Source organism: Stomoxys calcitrans, chromosome 5, assembly GCF_963082655.1.
Source record: "Stomoxys calcitrans chromosome 5, idStoCalc2.1, whole genome shotgun sequence".
Classification (NCBI taxonomy): Eukaryota; Metazoa; Arthropoda; class Insecta; order Diptera; family Muscidae; genus Stomoxys; species Stomoxys calcitrans.
Genome location: NC_081556.1, coordinates 18,649,042 through 18,671,789, shown reverse-complemented (window position 1 = coordinate 18,671,789; position 22,748 = coordinate 18,649,042). Strand labels below are relative to the sequence as shown.

Sequence of the window (22,748 nt, the reverse complement as noted above, 5' to 3'; positions counted from 1 at the left end):
TTTTCACTGCCATGCCATTTTTTTACCCACCACCATAGGATGCACAGTGGGAGAAAATCAAAAAAAAAAAAAAAAAAATATTAAAAAACAAGTTATAGTCCGATTCGGACCATAAATGAATTGAATGGTGATAACATCTTTGCAAATCTTTCCACAGTCATCCCTTTAAGGAACAAGAGGCAAACTTCACACATATCAATGAGTGCGATCCGATTTAAGTTTTAAGCTTAAAGATAAAGCAGTTCCTGTTTATTGTCGAGTCCGGATGGCATGCTGCAGTGCGAAATCTCTTTGCAAAGAAGTTTTTAGAAGGCTGCCATGCCTTTTTCATATCCACCACCATAGGATGCACAGTGAGAGAAAATTAAAAAAAAATAGTAAAAAACAATCGAATCGGACTATTCGGACCATAAATGAATTGAATGCTGAACACTGTAGAAGTCATTGTGTAATATTTCAGTCCACTCGGATAAGAATTGCGCCCTCCAGGGAGGGGCTCAAGAAGCAAAATCGAGAGATCGGTTTATATGGGACCTGTATCAGGCTATATATCGATTCAGACCATATTGCACACTTATGTTGAAGGTCATGGGAGAAGGCGTTGAACAAAATGTGAGCTAAATCGGAGGAAAATTGCTCTCTCTAGAAGCTCAAGAAGTCAAGATCCCAGATCGGTTTATATTGCAGCTATATCAGGTTATCTACCGATTTGCGCCATACCCATCACAGTTTTTGGAAGTCAACACACCTCATGCAAAATTTTTGCCAAATCATATAAGAATTCCGCCCTCTAGCGGCTCAAGCAGTCAAGATCCATTGTCGGTTTACATGGCACCTATAACAGGTTATAAACCGATTTGGACCATACTTCGCACAAATATTGGAAGTGATACCAAAACACCACGTGCAAAATTACAGCCAAATCGGATAAGAATTGCGCCTTCTAAAAGCTCAAGAAATCAAGACCCAAGATCGGTTTTTATGGCAGCTATATCAGGTTACGAACCGATTTGAACGATACTTAGCACAGTTATTGGAAGTGATATCAAAACACTACGTGCAAATTTTCAGTGAAATCCGACGAGAATTGCACCCTCTCGAGGCTCAAAAAATCAAGACAAAAGAAGAAGTCAATTAGGGAGATCGGTTTATATGGGAGCTATATCAGAAGCTATATCAAAATATTATGTACAAAATTTCAGTTAAATCGGAAAAAACTGCGGCTGCCAGGGGCTCAAGAAGTCAAATCGGGAGATCGGTTTATATGGGAGTTATATCGGGTTAACTACGATTTAGATCGTACTTGGCGCAGTTGTCGAAAGTCATAACAGAACATTCAAGATTTCAGTCAAATCGGATGAAAATTTCGTCTTCTAGCGGGTTAAAGAAGTAAAATCGGGAGATCTGGAGCTATATCAGGTTATATACCGATTTGGAACGTACTTGGCGCAGAAGTTGAAATTCATAACAAAACACAACATGCAAAATTTCAAAATCGGTCAAAAATTGCGACTTGACTTTCAACAACTGTTTCAAATACAGTTAAAATCGGTCAAAAACTTGATATAGCTCCCATATAAACCGATCTCCCGATTTGACTTCTTGAGCCCCTGGCAGCCGCAGTTTTTTCCGATTTAACTGAAATTTTGTTTATAATATTTTCTGATATAGCTCCCATATAAACCGATCTCCCGAATTGACTTCTTCAGCCCTTCAAAGCTTAAGTTTTCATTCGATTTGGCTAAAATTTTGCACATAGTGTTCTGTTGTGACTTCCAACAACTCTGCCCAGTACGTTTTAAATCAGTCAAGAACCTGATATAGCTCCCACATAAACCGATCTCCCGATTTGACTTCTTGGGGTCTTCAAAGCCTCAATTTTCATCCGATTTGACTGAAATTTTGAACATAGTGTTTTGTTGTGAATTCCAACAACTCTGCCAAGTGCGGTCCAAATTGTTCTATAACCAGATATAGCTCCCATATTGAAGCAGAATCCATGGTGGTGGGTTTCCAAGATTGGACCCGGCCGAACTTAGCGCGCTTTTTCTTATTCAAATTGCTAACTTCAGGTGAAAATTTCTTCCGGAGGTGTCTAAAAATCTTTTAAGCTGACCTCATACTTTGTGATTTACAAAGAGATTTGTTAACCGAGTTTTAACTTATATACAGATTCAAATTGCTAACAAAATTTACAATATTTTTTTATGTTTGCATCATGTTTTGGAATCCGATTCCTCAATCAAAAGTTATGCGGGTTAGAAATCAAACAATTTTTTTAAATTTAGAATTGTGAGTCTTATATGGGCTTGCTTAACAATTTTGATTTCTAACCCTTATCCGTTTAACAAATCTCTCTTTGCAAATCACAAATTAGGAGATCAGCCTACAAGATTTTTAGACACCCTTGGTGGAAATTTTCGCCTGACTGTCTCATATATAACCTGTTTGCGTCTATAGATCGGACATTCAGAATTGTATTCATTATCATGGTAGGCCTGGTTCTCATTGTCCTATCTATGCCAAGAGTCATTGTCTCTAAACCAGTTGTAAGGTCGTTATGTTGCACTTTTTCTCCATTGCTGCCCACGCTACTTTTTATTGGTCTTATCAACCTAACAGAATGCGCAACAAGTGAGAGCCCTCTTAATATGCTTCTGCATGTGAAACTTTCCTTGACACTTTCAGTTTTCTATCAGTTACTCAACAGTACCGAAATCTCTTACATAATGGCCAGCTTAACATTTTCGTTTTCACTTACCGTTATAAACTGCGTCAACAGCAAAGGATAACGAGCCATGCGTTGAATGGGTTGCACCAGAAAACTGTTAATGCCCAATTTATCATCTAATTCTGTTTGGATCCCCTGTGTCGTCAATTAACAAAAATTACAAATTAATATTAAATAAAAAAATTAAATTTTTCTATAAAAACTTACCTTAAAGTAATTCTTATAAATATCACATAATTTCAAGGAACTCTGTTTGTTCATTGTATACAAAACATAGCCATAAAAATAATTTTGCTGAAATATTATAAAAAAAAATCAGTTGACTTAATAATTTTCCCAAATATAGATTTTCTGTGTTTTACTTTAGTGCAAATCACGATAAATCGTTTACTCTTATCTGTTATCGCAAGTTATCGATAACTATCCACGACAACTTTGCCGTGAAATTCTACCCAAAACATCTGCCTTACATTGGCTAGCACTAAAATAAAACACAGCAAATGCCAACTTACCTCTATGTAGTATAGAAATTCATCAAATAAACGTTTCAAATCATGACGATTTCTATGCAACATGGGTAAAAACTCATCACGATGAAATTCGGCCAATTGCTCCACATTGCCAAAGAGGATGTATTTCATGCCCCTCAAGCCCATGGGCAGATCCTTGTGTTCGAATATATTGCCATAGTTTCTTATGCCCGTCCAGAGATTCTCTACATAGCTCTCTTCGGTCTTTATCAACTCATCCAATATGGGCTGTATGCAGCCGTAGCCCTTATCACGTAGCTCAATTTGCTCCTCATCATCGGCATCACTGCGAGAGGAGATTCAAATGAAAATTTATTATGGACCAGGATAACAAAAACAGAAATCTTATAACACTTACGTCAATGTAGAACGTAATGAGTTGTATTTTTCTCCACGTACACGCAGAGTTTGTGAGCCAGCAATTTCGGTCAAGGGGCGGGAACGGAAATTTCTGAAAAATAAATGAAAATTAATATCATAACCTATATAATGACATCAAAGGGGCTTAAGTTTAGAAACAAGTCAAACACAATATTTATAATAGAAGGTACCCGGTAAATTTCCCAATGACTTGCGAATGTTCACATCCGCTAAATCAGACAGGTTCTCAAAGAAATGAGAACCTAAAGTGAAACTCCTTCTAACTGCTAGTGCGGGACACACACACAGAAAGTGTTCTACAGTCTCTTCGTTCTCGATGTCCCTACAGCTTCTGCAAAAGTCGTTGCAGGCAACCTTTAGTCTGTCAGCTTGACAGTGACCTGTCATGACGGACCCAATGACTGAGACGTCTGTTCTAGCCAATGACAGCAAAGCTGTAGACCTCTTTAAGTCTAAATTAGGACACATAGTTGTGGAATGCTCTAAGCCCCCTCTTTGTGATCATCTATAATTCGTTGCCCTTCGGGCCTGGTCCTGAAAACTTAGCTTACATATCGCTAGAGGCATACCCACAGATTCCAGAGTCCCTGGATGTGTGTTAGATAGTTCCTAGTCTCACAAGCTCATCTGCTTTAGAATTCCCTGGGTTATCTCTGTGGCCCGTCACCCAGAACAGGTGAATTTTGAACTGTTCAGCAATCTCGTTGAGAGATCTGCGACAGTCGAGGGCGGTTTTTATGTTCAGAAATAGATTCTCCAGGGATTTAATGCCTGGCTGTCTGAGAAGATATTTATGCCAATCATCTTAATGATATTATATCTTAGCCATTCCACCACTTCCTTAATTGCAAGGATCTCTGCTTGATACACACTGCAGTGGTCGGGTAACCTCCTCGATATGACCAATTCAAGATCTTTAGAGTACACCCCGAAACCCACCTGGTTGTTAAGTTTTGAACCATCCGTACAGAAGTCTATGTAACTTCTGTTACCAGGGATATCGTAGTGCCAATCAGAAAAAGTGGTACACGAATGTCGAGTTTAACGCAGATACCTGCCATCACGGCCCAAACCTGCGAGGCCCTAGGGAGAATACAATGCGTCTACCAACGCCCCCACATGAGTACCAATTTGATCCCACGTATTTGGACGTGTTTACCTCCTTGGTTAGGAGCGCAGCACTACCTAAAACTCCTTCCGATCTATAGGTCACGGCAACCGGTTGAAAACGCAACTCCATGCCGATCTTATGCTCTACCCGCGATTTGGGTACAAACCACAGCCACCACGTTGCTCCCTACTGGGGCCTCACCATTGTCAGGCTGGAACCGAAGTTCCAGGGGCTCCTGACACCCGTGGTACCAGATTAAAGCCTCGGTCAGACTTCGTAGCCTTAAAAGACTACTACCAGTTGAACCCCAAACAGTTCCGGACTGGTCACCTGGATGACCACAAGCCAGCATACAAAAGAATGCATCAAACATACAACAGGACGATATACACAAACAGGACACGGCAGCGCTCACAGGCTACGCCACACATATCTGCATCAACATGGGACTTTACAACCAACGCGGCCACCCTAACGGCTGACCAAACACAACCACAACAACTATGGGAACCAACGATAGGCAAACGCCGCTGCATCAACATGGGCAAGGCAGGTGCCAGGCCATGTCATGCCCAGCACCAAATCACTCAGTCGCACCAGCACAGCAACACCTCGTTATGGATAGCTAGTGTGTATTCATACCTTCACAAAGTCTAATCCGCCTCCTAAGAAATACTTCCCGGGAAAAGGTGGACAGCCTTGCAACAGTTATCTCGTCTTTAAGGGCCCTATTGAAATCCCACACCCACATTAAATCTCTAATGTCTGTATAGTACGGGGTGTAATTCACCTGGAACATCGGATATTGTATCAAGGATAACACAGTGTCCGTAGCCGCTACATGACCAATGAGAAAGCTCTCTTAACCTCACGGCAGTGGTCGCTGCAATTTGGGTAGCCACAATATTCAGAGGCATAAGATGTAGCCATCAGTGCATCAGATGGTGTTGTCCTCAGTGCACAAACAAGTATTGAGCAGTAGGTGGATTTTTGAAGCGCCGTCCACCAGACCACAACACCATATAACATAATAGGTCTGACAACTGCAGTATATACCCAATGCATGACACGCAGTCTAAATCCCCAACTTTTGCCAATGGCTCTCTTGCAGGTGTATAGGGCAAGAGTTGCATTTCTTGCCCTTTCCAAAATGTTGGATTTGAAGTTCAATTTCCTGTCCAACAAAACACCCAGGTATTTTACGCTTTCTATAAATGGGACATTCTTCACACCCAAGGAGACAGGTTCCACTGTAGGCAACTTGTATCTCCTGCTGAAAAGAACTACTTCTGTCTTGCACGCATTTATACCCAGACCACTTTCGGTAACCCACTTTGCTGTTGCACGTAGAGCTTCCTGAAGTATATCTCTTAGAGTGCGGGAAACTTTCCTCTAACCGCAATAACCACATCATCAGCATAGGCGACCACTTTTATGCCTTTTTTCTTCCAGAGACAATTATATATTGTTAATGGCTATTTTCCAAAGTAGAGGAGACAATACACCCATCTTTTTAGATCCACAGATCCCAAGCCTGCCGTAGTGCATCTTTTAGTAAGTAAGTTATTAACAAACTTTCATACGGTAAAGTTGATGCCTAGAAACTCCAACTCCTTCAAGATTGACGTCGGTTTTGCATTATTGAAAGCACCTTCAATGTCAAGAAATGCTACCATTGTATATTCTTTGACAGCGAGAGAACCCTCGATGTAGCCGAATAGCTCGTGAAGGGCTGCTTTAGTGAATTTGCCTTCAATATACGCATGCTCCTGCCGCGACAAACGATCTCCAGGGATCTTTGCCCTAAGATATGTTTCTCTCAACCTCTCAAGAGTCTTCACCATAAAGGATGACAGACTAATAGGACGAATATCTTTCGCCTTCGTGTGGTAGCGTTTTCCTGCTTTCGAAATGAAAATGACCTTCGTGTCCCTTGATATATAATATTAATATAATATTCGATTCTACTGTCTAGGGTCCCTCATTTTAGTTCTCTACTGTCCCAATCTCTCCTTATGTCCTGTTGGCGGATTTTTTGGGGGCTAGCGATCCCCTCCATGTATTTTGAGCAAATATTTTATTTCAAATTCGTTTTCTTCTTTCAACTACCTTTCATTTGATATACATACTGTCCCAATCGGCAAGCAAGTCCGTTTGGGTGGGGCGTTCCCCCTAGTAACTTAACCTCAAAATTGTTTTAAAAAATTTGTAAACAAATTTTCACTTAAATTGGAGCACAAATCTCTGAGATGTGACGTGTTTGAAAATTGTCTTAAGAGGTAGGATCTTTGCGATTTATCTTGGGACCATAAAACGAACATTTTTCATAAAATTTCGAACAAATCTGGGATAGATTTACCTAAACCTTACCTTACCTTACGTAAGGTTAAAAGAAGGCTATGGAAACCACAATTTTTGTCCGATTTGGCTGAAATTTTGCCCATGGTGTTCTGTTATGACTTCCCATACCTGTGTCATGTACAGTCCAAATCGGTCAAGAACCTGATATAGCTCCCATATAAATCGATTTCCCGATTTGACTTCTTGAGCCCCTGGAAGCCGCAATTTTTGTCCGATTTACCTGAAATTTTGCACATAGTATTCTGTTATGACTCCCAACAATGGAGCTAAGTACTGTTCAAATCGGTCCATAACCTGATAGAGCTCCTATATAAACCGATCACCCGATATGACTTCTTAAGCCCCTGGAAGCCTCAATTTTCATCCGATTTGGTTGAAAATTTGCATGCGGTGTTCTATTTTGCATTTCAACATATGTGCCAAGTACGGTTTAAATCTGTGTATAACATAATATAGATCCCATATAGACCGATCTCTTGATTGGACTTCTTGAGCCCTTATAGCCGCGATTTATATCCGATTTGGCTGAAATTTTGCATATAGTGTTCTGTTCTCAACAACTGCGCCAAGTACGGTCCAATTAGGTCTATAACTAGATATAGCTCCCATATTTTAGCAGAATCCATGATATTGGGTTCCCAGAGTTGGCCCGGCCGAACTTAGCACGCGATTAATTGTTTCTGCTGTTCTCGCCAGGATTCGAACCCAGGCGTTCAGTGTTGTTATAAGCGGACATGCTAACATCTGTTCTGGGCTGGCCTTCTGCCTTACATTTATCCCATACAACATTATATTGGCCCATATGTCAAGGCTAACTTCAAAACTTGCACTTGAACTTCCCAATTGGGCTATCAACTTGTGTCAAATTTTATGGCCACAAATACTCTTGCCCAACTCTAGAGTTAAAAACCATCACATGCCTACATTCTTAAGATATTTTATCTACGTCATAAATGTTTGTGGTAACTTTAATTTATTTCAGTCCCATAATATGAATCATAAAGAAGAAAACTGCAGCCGATAGGCGGGGAAGTATGCGTTCGTGGTAATAATTAAAAAATAGAAAGAATCTCTATCAACAAAAGGAAATCTTATCTGGTTTTTTTATAAAATTTCAGGGGATTCACTTGTCCTTATCAGTGCCATATACATATATTGGCCATTCAATCAAAGAAAATAGACAAACCTTAGACGTCTCAAGGCAACATTGTTTTGTTACGTAGTTGAATTTTTCTGAAGTTTTAGCCAAATGGCTGCGTCCCTTGATAAACAGTTTATGACAGTCTATACGAAGATAAGGGATAAAAGATATAAATAAAATTTGTTCCTAACCTTTGATGGTTGGCTAACAAAAAGTTAAAAATAACCTTGTGGAGATATGAGAATTTTTTTCATTAATTTCATATTATTTATGTTTAACTGTAGTACGTTTATTTACCAATGGTATGTTGACAAAACATACATCATTTGTTATACATGAAAGAATTAAAATAGCCCAACTGAAAGGATTTAAACATTAAAAATCAATTACTTTTACTGAGTGGCGGGGAATTTCCACTGTTATCAATGTCACGCATATATTGGATGAAACATTAGCATTTTGTGAACTACAATGTTTATGTGGGAAATCGATTGATTTTTTATGAGTAAAATTTCTTGGGAAGACAGCACTGCTTAATAGTTCTGTCTAAACGTCATCTGATCGAAAGTGAAAAGTTTTCAATGTATTTCTGTTTAAATGTCGGTCTGTCTGTCTATCAATGCTCCTGTCAGTCCGTCTGTTAGCCCTCCTGTCAGTCAATCTCTCCGTTTCTTCTTCTGATTCTCCATCGGTCGGTCCGCCTGGTTGTCTGTCTATCTGCCCGGCTATCCATATCAAATGCAAATTTTGCCCATGAACATTCCATTAAGTAACAGGAGCAAACTTCTCACATACCAATGAGTGCAGACCGATTCAAGTTTTTAAGCTCAATGTTAAGGGGTATCCTTTTTATAGCCGAGTCCGAACGGCGTGCCGCAGTGCGTCACCGCTTTCGAGAGAAGTTTTAAGGAGAGAAGGCATAGTACCTCACAAATGTTGCCAGCATAAGGAGGGGAAAACCACCGCTGAAGAATTTTCATAATGGTCTCGCCAGGATTCGAGCCCAGGCGTTCAGTGTCATAGGCGGACATGGTAACCTCTGCGCTACGGTGGCTATCCATATCTCAGCTTGTTGGAAGCCACTTATCTTTGGAAGTAGTAAATGCAGTCTGGTTGGTATTGTATATGTGTTATTTTTTCCATGGATTGATGTACATTAGGGTGATCAATTAATCGACTTTTTCCTTAGACCGGTATTCGAACTATTCGAAAAATGAGGTTGAAAAAAACGGTTTAAGTTTTTGAGATTTTTAAAAACCGGCTAAACGTTTTTTCTGATCTAACATAAACGTGTCGCTAAAATTTTGCTAACGAAAAAAATTTTATGAAATTATCTTGGAAGAAGAAATTTTGAATAAATTTTCAGTGAAATTATCTCCTAAGACAAAATTTCAGTGAAATTAACTCCTAAGACAAAATTTCAATAAAAAACTTAATTTTTTTGTTATTTCGTATAAAAAATTTTTTATGAAATTTTTCTTAACTAAATTTTTTCAAAATATTTTTTTCAAATCTTCTCAATGGAAAGAAACTCGATAACATTTTTTAAGACAATATTTCGATAAAAAATGTCCATAGAACAATTTACAACTGAATATTCTATAAAGAGAAATTTCGATAACATTTTTAAGACAAAATATCGATAAAAATTGTCCAAAAAACAAGTTTTAATTGAATTTTCTATAGAGACAAAAATGTTTTAATTTAAGTTTCTTAATCGAAGAAAATTCAACAACATTTTATAAGACAATTTTCGATAACATTTTTTCAAACAACAAATTTTAATTAAAAATTCGATAACTTTTTTTTAAGACCAAATTTGGATATTTTTGTTTTAATTGAACCTTCTATAACAACAAAAATTTTTGTAATTAAAATTTTTAAAAGAAATGTTCTCAAGTTCAAAGCTACTTCAATTTTTATACCCACTACCGACGGATGGGGGTATATTCATTTTGTCATTCTGTTTGCAACACATCGAAGTATCCATTTCCTACCCTATAAAGTATATATATTCTTGATCAGCGTAAAAATCTAAGACGATCTAGACATGTCCGTCCGTCTGTCTGTTTAAATCACGCTACAGTCTTCAAAAATAGAGATATTGAACTGAAATTTTGCACAGCTTCTTTTTTTGTCTATAAGCAGTTTAAGTTCGAAGATGGGTTATATCGGACTATATCTTGATATAGCCCCCATATAGACCGATCCGCCGATTTAGGGTCTTAGGCCAATAAAGGCCACATTTATTATCCGATTTTGCTGAAATTCGGGACAGTGAGTTGTGTTAGGCCATTCGACATCCTCCGTCAATTTGGCCCAGATCGGTTTAGATTTAGATATAGCTGCCATATAGACCGATCCTCCAATTTAGGGTCTTAGGCCCATAAAAGCCACATTTATTATCCGATTTTGCTGAAATTCGGGACAGTGAGTTGTGTTAGGCCATTCGACATCCTCCGTCAATTTGGTCCAGATCGGTTTAGATTTGTATATAGCTACCGTATAGACCGATCTCTCGGTTTTAGGTTTTGGGGCCATAAAAAGCGCATTTATTGTCTGATGTTGCCGAAATTTGGGACAAAGAGTTAAGTTAAGCCCCTCCACATATTTCTGCAATTTGGTCTAGATCGATCAAGATTTGCATATAGCTGCTATATAAACCGATCTCTCGATTTAAAGCCTTGGCCCCATAAAGGCGCATTTTTAATCCGATTGCATTGAAATTTGTGTGGTATATAGTTCAGATCGGTTTATTTTTAGATATAACTACTAAAAAGCTATATTCCGGCCGAACTTAACGCCTTTTTACTTGTTTTATATTTTCATAGAAAAAATTTTGTATGAAATTGTTCTTAAATAAATTTTTGCAAAATACTTCTTTTAAATCTTCTCAATCGAAAAAAAATCGATAACAGCTTTTAAGACAAAACTTCGATAAAAATGATCCACAAAATAAACAAATTATAATTGAATTTTCTATAAACACACATATTCGATAACATTTTTTTAAGACCAAATAAATAAAAAATAGATAAAAATTTTCCAAAGAACAAACTTTAATCGAATTTTTTATCAAGATAAAAATGTTTTAATTCACGTTTTTTCAGAAGAAAAATTTTTTTGAAATCTTTACAAGAAGAAGAAAATTCAGTAATATTTTTGAAAACAAAATTTCGATAACATTTTTTCCAAACAACAAATTTTAATTAAATTTTCGATAAAGACAAAAACTTTTTTTGAAATTTTCTCAATCGAAAAAAATTCGATAACATTTGTTTAAACAAAATTTCGATACATTTTTTCCAAACAAATAATTTTAATTAAATTATCGATAATGACAAAAAATCGATAACATTTTTTAAGACAAAATTTTGATAAAAATTTCTATAAAAAAAATTTTATTCACATTTTTTCAAAACACAAAATTTGTTTTGTTTAATTTTTCGATAATGACAAAAAATCGATAACATTTTTTAAGACAAAATTTCGATAAAAATTTCTGTAAAAAAAAACTTTTATTCAAAATTTTTCAAAAGACAAAACTTGAAATCTTCTCAATCGAAAAAAATTCAATAACATTTTTTTAAAGCAAAATTTCGATATTTTTTTAATCGATTTTTCTATAACAGCAAATATTTTTTAAATTGAAATTTTTCAAAACACTAGTTTCCAGTTGCCAATTTACAGATACTTTATTTTTGTTTATATTTTCATACAAAAAATTTGTATGGTTTTTTTTTTAAATAAAAATTCGATAACAGCTTTTAATATAAAACTTCGATAAAATTTTCCATAGAACAAATTATATTGAATTTTCTATAACGACAAAAGTTCGATAACATTTTTTAAGACAAAATTTTGAAAAGATTGTCCAAAAAATAAATTTATATTGAATTTTCTATAAAAACAAAAAAAAATTATTGATTTTTTTTTTTTTAATATCGATAACATTTTTTTAGACAAAATTTCGATATATGTTTCTTTTAATTGAATTCTCTATTACAACAAAAATATTTTTAATTAAAATTTTTTTAAAGACAATATTTTCGCAATTTTTATTTGGTCTTGAAATAATTCTTATCCGATTGTAAGACAAATTTTTTTAAATATTCTCAATTGAAAAAAATCGATAACATTTTTTAATACCAAATTTAAAAAATTGATAATTGTAACAAAATATAGTTAGAAATTAAACATTAGTAAGAACCCGTTAAATTTTGGCAAGAAACCTATTTATCAAAAAACCGAATAACGACAATTTGCAAGAAACCGATTAGTATATTAGGCTTAAAAAATCGAAAAACCGGTTTTCAAAATACATACATAGCTGCCATATATAAATGCCAATCTCCTGATTTACTTTGTTGAGCAGTTGGGAGCCCAATTTCTATCTTTCTTTTTTTATATTTTCTACGTGAGTTTTATTTATAATTCCTATTAGCCATACAAACTATGGTCAAAAAAGTCTTTTAACTTAATATGGCTTCCATATAAACCCTTCGTCCGATTTGACTTCTAGGGTGGAATTCTGAAGTGATTTGGCTAATAATCTTCTGCTATTACTTTTAAAAGACTTCTCAGTATATCCTGAATCCAGACATATACTAAAATAGTTTTATAACTTATACACCTAAAAAACTCCTATAAGGAGGCCACCTTAGCCAGGCATCATCATGTACCCCTATGACTCTAAACGCCTGGGTTTGAATTCTTGCGAGAAACAATTTTGAAAAACAATTTTCAATGGTGGTTATTGCCTTCCTAACGCTGGCTAAAGTTGTGAGGTACTATGCCATGTCAAAAATTCACCCCGTAAGAGGTGCTGCACTGTGACACGCCCTTCGGACTCGGCTATAAAAAGGAGGTGCCTTATCATTAAGCTTGAACTTCCATCGGACAGAATTCATTGATATGATATGTCCCTGTTCCTTAATTGAATGATCAACGGCAAATTTGCATTCTACTCAATTTGGATTTGTGGCTAGTGAAAGTTATACTCCGGAAACACCTATTACGCGGTTCATGGTTTAAGATCTGCTCGACTTTTGCTTTATTCCATTGTTTATTCACTCGTTTTGTTCCCCAATTCATTGTTTTTCCTTAAAAAAAATCAACTGATTTCAATGAATTGACGAACGAATCGTGTGACAATAAGAAAATAAAAGTTTGTGGTCTAGGCCGCTAGTTTTCACCTTAATTTCAAGCGAATTCCCTTGAACACCTTTGGTACTACACTGCGTATAATTATTTTTATTTAATGACAAACACTCATACGCACCCTAGTCACTCATATAACGCAACAGAAACTTACCTAGGAAAATCTTTGGAAGGTGGTTTAGTTGTTTGTTGCTTGCCTTCCTGCTGTTGCTGGCTGGTTTGCTTTTCATCACTTTGGTTTGTTTCATCATCGCCATGACTTTGTGAATGTTTTAAGAATGGTGCCAAAAGTGCTGTATTCACCGCTGCCACAGAGGACACATGTTCCCCTTTCAAGGATTCTCGATGACTACCGCTATTCAGGTTATTATTATTATCATCCATACTGCTTCTAGTGCCATACTCTTCAGTGGCCCCCTCTTCAAACACTTCTTCGGCCACTTCAAAGCCATCCACATCATCTTCGGAACGTTCCTCATCAATGCTCTGATGGAATGCAGAATAACGCTTATCCATTACGGATACCTCATTGCCCATGCTTGAGGTTTCAGATAAATCATGAATTGAATATGAACCCGAATTCGACGACGATATCGATGATGTGGTGGACTTGGGTGAAGGAGATTTGGTTTTGCGGTAATTCAATCTTCGCTCACTGTTCAACAGCGATTGCGTCGATAGCGATTTGAATTTTGCCGCTTTAAAGCGGTCCGATGTATGAAAGTTTTCAAACATTAAAAGCTTTTGCTTGACATCCAATAAGGCGGGATCTGGTGATTCAGGATCTAAATCTTCATGACTCTGTGGCGCATCATCATCCCCAATTGTTGCAGTACTCGTACTCGTAAGGGGAAAATCAAGTGAGCGATTTTTTTGTTTTGGCTTGTGGTTTACAGAGGCTTCTACGGTATCTGAACTCACTGAATGTAAAATATTTTTGCAACTCATTGTGGTTGCGGATGGCGTAGGCGGCTGCGATAGGCTATTGTTGTGACCATTTGTTGGGGTCTCTGCATTTTCATCACAAATTGGCTCAAAAAGCCTGGAATCTGTTGAAGCGTGGCTGTCAGTGCTTAGACGTCGCCGATTCGAGCCACGTTTGGCAAAATTTCGATTACTTAAATTACGTTCCCGCCGAAAGGGTCGAGGACTATCAATATCGGCCATTGTGTACTGTTTTTATTTTGTGTTAATTGTTCAATCTGTGCTCAGTGGGACCTAGAATGAAAGAATAGATTGACATCGTCAAAAACTTATTTGAGATAGATATTAACATGGGTTATTATGTTATAAAGGAAAGTTTGAGGTTGGAAAGTGTTGGTCCAAGACTCTACAAAATATATATGTTCTTGATCGCCATTGAACTTCTAGAAGACGCATATTTTAACCAATTTTTAATAATGACTTCTGTTATGACTTCCACACCCGAAGACCTCACTCACAGAGAACGATGCTACGACTTCTTAGAGAGGCGCAAAGAGTGTATAGAGGCCAAAGGGGATAAGCAATGCAGAATACCGAAGCTCCTGTACAAAATTTCCTTTTTTCTGTCATGGAGTCATATATACTGTCTTTGAATAACTAGGTGCATGATATTAGGCTATTTTTGCTCCAAAGAAATGATCATACGCACCAATGTTAACAACGAATGATTATTATTATCACAATAATAACAATCATACAACCCCCAGTAACTGCTCCTTACTAACTTGACTAACATTTAAAATATAATTTCAACTTTTATTGCACGATATGTTTAAATTGTAATATTTCCAAATATTGGGTTGCCCAAAAAGTAATTGCGGATTTTTTAAAAGAAAGTAAATGCATTTTTTATAAAACTTAGAATGAACTTTAATCAAATATACCTTTTTTACACTTTTTTTCTAAAGCAAGCTAAAAGTAACAGCTGATAACTGACAGAAGAAAGAATGCAATTACAGAGTCACAAGCTGTGAAAACATTTGTCAACGCCGACTATATGAAAAATCCGCAATTACTTTTTGGGCAACCCAATATATGTATTTGCTTGAATTTTTTTGCAAGTCATAGCTAAATAGGTGTTTAAATGTGTTCGCATCTACCAATTGCTTTCCAAACCAATCGATTTCCATTCTACTAACCAGTAAGAGTGACTCAGACTTGTCAACAAAATACAAAAATAAATAGCAACGAACTTTCAGGTTTACTGAACGTTATTGAAATGGTTAGGACGCAAGAAAGAAAACGAAATAGAATTATTAGAAACTGAAATGTGACTGGAGTCATAAATAGAAGATACAAAAAAATAAGTAAAAGCGTGCTAAGTTCAGCAGGGCCGATTGTTATATACCCTCCACCATGAATGACATTTGTCATAATCTTTGCCCGTTACCTCTTAATAGGCAAACAAAGGATAATGAGGATAATGGATAAGAATAGCTATGCTATTGGAGTTATATCTGGTTATGGACCAATGCGAGATATTGGAAATCATAGCAGAAATCGCATATTAACAGCGCCCTCTAGAGGCTGAAAAAGTATAATCGGGAGATAAGTTTACATGGCAGCTATATCAGGTCTTAGACCGATTCATGACATACTTGACACGTATGTTGAAGGTCATGGGAAAAGTCATTGAGCAAAATTGCAATAAAATCAAATAAGAATTGCGCCCTCTTGAGGCTAAATAAGTCAAATCTGGAGATCGGTTAATATGGGAGCTACAACAGGTTTTATACCGAATCAAACCATATTTGGCACATCTATTGAATGTCATATAAAATGCCGATCTATGACATTTCAGCCAAATCGGATAATAATTGCGCCCTCTAGAGGCTCAAGAGGTCAAAGCGGGAGTTCCATTTGTATGGGACCTATACCAAGTCTTAGACCGATTCAGGCCATACTCTACACGTATGTTGAATGTCCCGCACATCTGTTAATTGTCATAGGAAACAATCATTGTACAAAATTTCAGTTAAATCGGACAAGCATTGCACTCTCTTAAGGCTCAAGAGGTGCAATTGGCAGAACAGTTTATATGGGAGCTATGTCAGATCTTAGACCGATTCAGTCTATTCTGCCAAATCGGAAAATAATTGCGCTCTCTAGAGCCTCAAAAGGTCAAATCGGGGGATTGATTTGTATGGGACCTTAAACCTATTTAGGCCATATTCCTCACGTATGTTGAATGTCACATTTCAATAAAATCGAATAAGAGTTGCGCCCTCTTGAGGCTAAGTAAGTCAAATCTGGAGATCGGTTTATATGGAAGCTACAGCAGGCTTTAGGCCGATTCGAACCATACTTGACACATCTATTGAATGTAATATGAAATGCCGAAGAAAAAAAATTCAGTCAAATCGAATAATAATAATTGCGCTCTCTAGAGGCTTAAGAGGTCAAATCGAGAAATCGATTTGTATGGGACCTATACCAAGTTTTGGAACAATTCAGGCCTACTCTTCACGTATGTTGAGTGTCACAGGAGAAGACATTTTTAATTTTTTTTTTTTAAATTTCAATAACATCGAATAAGAATTGCGCCCTCTTGAGGCTAAATAAGTCAAATCTGGAGATCGGTTTATATGGAAGCTACAACAGGCTTTAGACCGATTCAAACCATACTTGACACATCTATTGAATGTCATATGAAATGCCGAAGAACGGCATTGGATCGGAAGAATCGGATAAGAATGTCGCTTCCTAGAGGCTCAAGAGGTCTAATCGGGAGATCGGTTTGTATGGGACCTTCACCAAGTCTTAGAGCTATTCAGGTAATATTCTTCGCGTGTATTACAGGAGAAGTTATTGTGCAAAATTTCAGCCAAATCGGATCGGAATTGCGCCCTCTAAAGGCTCAAGAAGTATAATCGGAAGATCTGTTTATATGGGAGCTATAACAGGTTATCGACCGATTGAGGACATATTAGGCACACCTGTTAAATGTCATAGAAAACGTTGTGGTACAAAATTTCAGCCAAATCAGATAACTTAAGAAGTCAAATCGGTAGATCGGTTTATATGGGAGCTATATTGAAGAACATAGGCAAAGTCATTGTCAACAATTTTAGCCAAATCGGATAAGACTTGCGCCCTCAAAAGGCTCAAGAAGTATAATCAGGAGATTGGTTTTCATGGGAGCTATATCAGGTTTTAAACTTTTTCAGACCATATTTGGCACTTCTGTTGGATGTCATAGAAAACTTCACTGTGACAAATTTCAGCAAAATTGGATAAGACTTACGTCCGTTAGAGGTTCAATAAGCACAATCGGAAGATCGGTTTATATGGGAGCTATTTTAGGTTACCGACCGATCTTGGCACATCTGTTGAATGCCATAGAAAACGTCTTTGTCCGAAAATTTCATGCCCAGCCTCCTGAAGAGAGAGGACGGGACTTACACTAGCAGAAGTCAGATGATACGTATTTAGCGGGCAACCAAAAAGAGGTCAGCGATCAAGATATCGCAATACCTACATTTGAGGCCTTGTCGGATAATCTCATAAGGTCTTATCTCGACACTACTGCAGGAGTCCCTTGGAGTTACCCTGCCCTGGCTATAACCGATGATTTTCCGGCGATTTTCCTTACATACCAAGTGCATGGAGAGAGATCAGGCTGGTCTTTATCCCCAAGACGGGAAAAAAAAATCACAGTACGACGTAAAATAGTGTGGTCAGAAGGCGGGTGATCAAAAGAACGCCCCAAGGTGAGGCGATTCTATGGAACCTTGTGTTTAATGAAATCCTGTTGGATCTCGGTGCGGATGGCACGAGGATAATCGCTTATGTGGACTGTCGTGGTGCTGGTTCGAGGCAGGTTTCTGTCGAGGATCAGCGAGATCATGGAAGATTCCCTGAGGAGATTGTCTTGGTGGGCTACCAGCAATGGATTGAAGACCAACCCAAGGAAGACGGAGCTGGTGCTCTTCACGGGTAGATATAAGAGAACAGAGTTCAGATTCCCGTCCCTGCGGCTCTCGAAGGAAGCGATGTACCTTGGTACAGTCCTCGACTCGAAGCCATCCTGGAAAAGAAATACCGAGGAAAGAAGCCGTAAGGGACTGTGCGCTTTTTACTCCTACAGGAGCGTGTTCGGTAGGAAGTGGAAGTAACCCCCACTGATCAGTACTGACCTATGAAGCAGTGGTATGGTAGAAGGAGGAGGACACGTACGAGGGAGTTCGAGAAGGTCGAGAGACTGGCCTGCGTCGGGGTCACAGGGGCACTGGATCCGCACCGCAAGCAGGTCTGAAAGCGATGCTGGATATGCGGGGGTGTCACCCCCACTGACCAGTACTGACCTATGGAGCAGTGGTATGGTGGAAGGAGGAGGACACGTAGGAGGGAGTTCGAAAATGTCGAGAGACTGGCCTGCGTCGGGGTCACAGGGGCACTGGAACCACACCGCCGGCAGGTCTGGAAGCGATGCTGGATATGCAGCCCATATTCGGAACTGATACTAAATGAGGACGGTTGCGCCCACATTTCGATTCTGGTTGTTATGAATGTGGAGGTTAGACTGAGGAGGATCTCCGACTACTTGGCACCAGTGCCGACTGGTGTGAGGGCATTGGCGATTCGTTTTCCAGGGAAGGTTGAATGGAGAGCGAATGCTGGACTGAAGAGGATCTCCGACTACCTGGCACCAGTGCCGACTGGGGAAGGGATGAATGGATTTGATTGGATCGGTGGCCTCCATTGTTGTAACACCTCGAAATATTTATTGGCGATCCCATGTATTCTTGATTGATTCGACATTCTAAGTCGACTTCCAACAACCGTGTCAAGTACGATCTAAATCAGTGTATAACCTAACATAGATCCCATATAAATCGATCCGCCGATTTAAGATCTTGAGCCCTTTAGAAACTGGAATTGTTGTCATTTTTTGGCTGATTTGGCAGAAATTTTGTACTTAAGATACACATATTCAAGTTCATTTGTATTTTTCGTTGATCTACAGATCCATTGGTTCTTCCTATTTCAGGTGTGGACGTGAGTTGTAGTGTCACGCGTGAATCATGCATGATTCACGTGAGTAAGTTCCAAATCCAATCACGTGATCGTGCGTGACAGCGCTTTAATTAGAAATTATTCCTGCGTAAGCGTGAGTGAGTGAAATCATGTTCACGAGACACTCATAAAACACGAGACACTCATGACTCACGAGATACTCACGACTCTCGCGATACTCACGACTCAAACGACACTCACGCGACTCTCACGCGACACTCACGCGATACTCACGCGACACTCACGCGACACTCACGAGACACTCACGCGACGCTCACGCGACACTCACACGACATACACGCGACGCTCACGCGACACTCACGCGACACTCACGAGACCCTTACGAGAAAATCACGACTAAAGTTTAAACAAATAACGAAAAACAAAAGTTTTTGCATGCCCTCAAATCATACGGTATTTTTACGTACGAATCTGTTTACAGATGCATAAAAATGGAAAGATCAAATAGCTGGTTATGCAGGACTGATACATTTTACGTATTAATTTTCGTACGTTCAAATGCTGTATAGTTTGAAACGCATGAAAAAAAAGTTATTATTCGCTTCATGGAAAAATATTTGTTTAACCGTTAGTCGTGAGTGTTTCGAGAGTCGTGAGTAGTGATTTTCTTGTGAGTGTCTCGTGAGTCAGGATTTCCTCGTGAGTCGTGATTTGTCTCGTGGGGCATAAGTGTTTCGTGAATCATGTGTGTCTCGTGAGTCGTGCGTGAGTAAAATTTTCGTCTCGTGGACGTTCTTGAGTAAATTTTTTTTTCTCGTGAGCATGAGTAGAAAATCACTCACGCGCACATCTCTACTTTCTACCGAAAAGCTAATGAAAAGCTGGTTGAAAGGGGGTTCATTCCCCCGTTCATCCGTTCTCACTTTGATGACTCTAGCTGTGATGGCTAATAAAAATTTGAATTCAGGGAAAATTGCGAAGAAGAGAAATCAGTGCTGATTAACCTACATCCTTATTTTCTCATCTTCCTTTATGTGGAATTCTTCATCTAACCTTATGTCGATTCCTCTAACCATACATTGTTGCCTCCATACTTTCTTTCATCATGTCTTGCCTCAGTTTTTTTGTTCTTCTTTCTTTAATACAGTCTTACACTACTTGTCCTTTTTGTCTTTAACTACATTGGTGCATTATTTCATCTATCGATCCTTAGGTTTGACCAAAGTACTATTCTAGATTCCTTTAGCCGTTGCTGTTTTAGACTTTCTGCTCACTTTTCAACCTCAATCTGCATGTTGAATTCAAATTTTTAAGAGATCTTCCATTTTTGTAATCTTGTAATAAACTACCATGTGCCCATTCTTAACAATAGTTAGCATGCCTACCAAACGCTCCCTATATGATAAATAATGTTCCTCCTCCAACTGTTTCAACAAGTAACCTACTTTAAATTCTGTTTACATAGCAAACCGATTCACAACAAAATACATTTCCGTCTCCCCATATTTATTAGCTTGACATGCTCGAGTAGCAACTTTGGCTAATATTTCCATATAATTTACACAACAGCACACCTCGCCATAGGCATTTATTCATTAAATACTTGTTCTTGAATTGTCAAATGCTGTCATTATTTAGTAAACCATAGGATTCGGTTTCAATATCCAAGTTTAGTTAACAAAAAAACATATAAAATGCTTAAAAAACACTTTGTCTTATGGTTGAGACGTTTTAAAATGCTTTGCTTTGTTTTCGTTTTTTGTTATTTTCATATTTTTTTTTTTTTTTTTTTTTTGAAATACAATATTTTATGAGAACAACATTGACATCGAAATTCCCAAGCACTCACTGTCTTTATACACATTATAGACATTGTTATAAAAAAAATCGAAACAAAGTGACGACACTTTATAAATATGCCTTTAGAAATGTTATATACGCATTTATATTATTTATAATTTTTTGTTTTCATTAATTCACATACATTTTTCTTACAATAGATAGCTTTAAGACCATGTAAATTAGTTGTCTATTCTATTTTTGTTTTCTTTTCGTACGAAATTTAATGCAATGACTTAAAGCTATTTTTAGCTTTTGATTCACACGAAGCTTACCGCGCGAATTTTCAAAATTAACTAATTTAGAATTTTTTCAGTTCAGCACATTTAGGTGCTTCAGCTGCCTCAATCGTGCAAACACCAATCTACATTAGCATTACTTGTTTGTCTGATAACAGAGAGTAAGAAATGGATAGAATAAAACATGAGAGAGAGAGAGAGAGGGAGAGAGCTCGTAAATCCAAGCAAGATAACACACAGCAAATGCTACCGTTACAGAGACCATATTTTTTCAGTGAGCTGCAATTGAAAAATACCCTAAGTGAGTAGAACCATTGAAAGAGATTATGCTTCTAGCGTAAAGGTTTGCCATTTTTAATTAATCAGGGTTGTAAATATTGTTCTAAAACAAAAAAAAAGTAAAAAAACGTCATGCCTTTGAAACATTTGTGGTTTACTAATAAAAATGTTTTGGCAATTATTATAAAAATAAATTCCCGGAAATGTTAATCAAAAGAAAGCAAAGATAGAGGAAATCAATAGAACTGTTATATGAGAATTAATCGATCATCGGACATTCAAAGATATGTAATCGGTTATTTGTTATCGACCCACAAGCAATAGGAAATTGTAAAGAAACCGGGTACTTTCCCTACAAAAGTCGTGCAGAAACGACTTTATAATAGCTTAAACCAACCAGTGTAGTACTACTTCCGATGAAATGGCTCAGCACATTGAATGAAAGATATATGCGGCAGCTATAACGGAATCTCATCCGATAATGCTAAAATTTTGCGCGCACATTGAGACATAAACAACATTCAGTGTAAAATTGTTTAAAAAATCGATTGATAAGTGCCTTCCTTCTATGCCTTCAAGAAATCACAACAAACAAGTAAAAGCGGGCTAAGTTCGACCGGGCCGAATCTTATACACCCTCCACCATGGATCGCATTTGTCGAGTACTTTTCCCGGAATCTCTTTTTAGGCAAACAAAGGATGAAAGATAAGAATTGCGATTCGGACCATAATTAATTTGAATATTGGAGACCATAGCAAAAGTCATTGGGTCAAATTTCAGCCAATTCGAGTAAGAATTGCGCCCTTTAGTGGCTCAAGAAGTAAAATAGGAAGATCGGTTTGTATGGGTGCTGTTTCAGGCCATAGACCGAATCACACCATATTACACATGCATATTAAAGGACATGGGAGAAACCGTTGTACAAAATTTCATTTAAATCGGAAAATAATTGCGCCCTCTAGTGGCTCAAGAGGTTAGGATCCAAAATTGGTTTATATGACAACTATACCAGGT

General features: G+C 37.6%; 1 protein-coding gene across 3 annotated transcripts in view; it reads right to left on the bottom strand.

The window, feature by feature from the left end:
* LOC106084344 (guanine nucleotide exchange factor DBS) overlaps positions 1 to 22,748 on the bottom strand; it is a 39,786-nt gene that overhangs the window by 1,145 nt on the left and 15,893 nt on the right. The window contains exons 1-6 of one of the 3 annotated variants that reach the window (XM_013247959.2): positions 21,361 to 21,528; positions 13,570 to 14,633; positions 3,620 to 3,712; positions 3,244 to 3,547; positions 2,939 to 3,025; positions 2,762 to 2,866 (exon numbers count right to left, since the gene is read on the bottom strand). In XM_013247959.2, coding sequence (XP_013103413.2) covers positions 2,762 to 2,866; positions 2,939 to 3,025; positions 3,244 to 3,547; positions 3,620 to 3,712; positions 13,570 to 14,582 — 1,602 coding nt within the window. In that variant the 5' untranslated portion in view covers positions 14,583 to 14,633; positions 21,361 to 21,528. Of the gene's footprint in view, positions 1 to 2,761; positions 2,867 to 2,938; positions 3,026 to 3,243; positions 3,548 to 3,619; positions 3,713 to 13,569; positions 14,634 to 21,360; positions 21,529 to 22,748 lie in introns of those variants that run through there. The other 2 variants (XM_013247961.2, XM_013247960.2) reach the window with 2 other exon arrangements.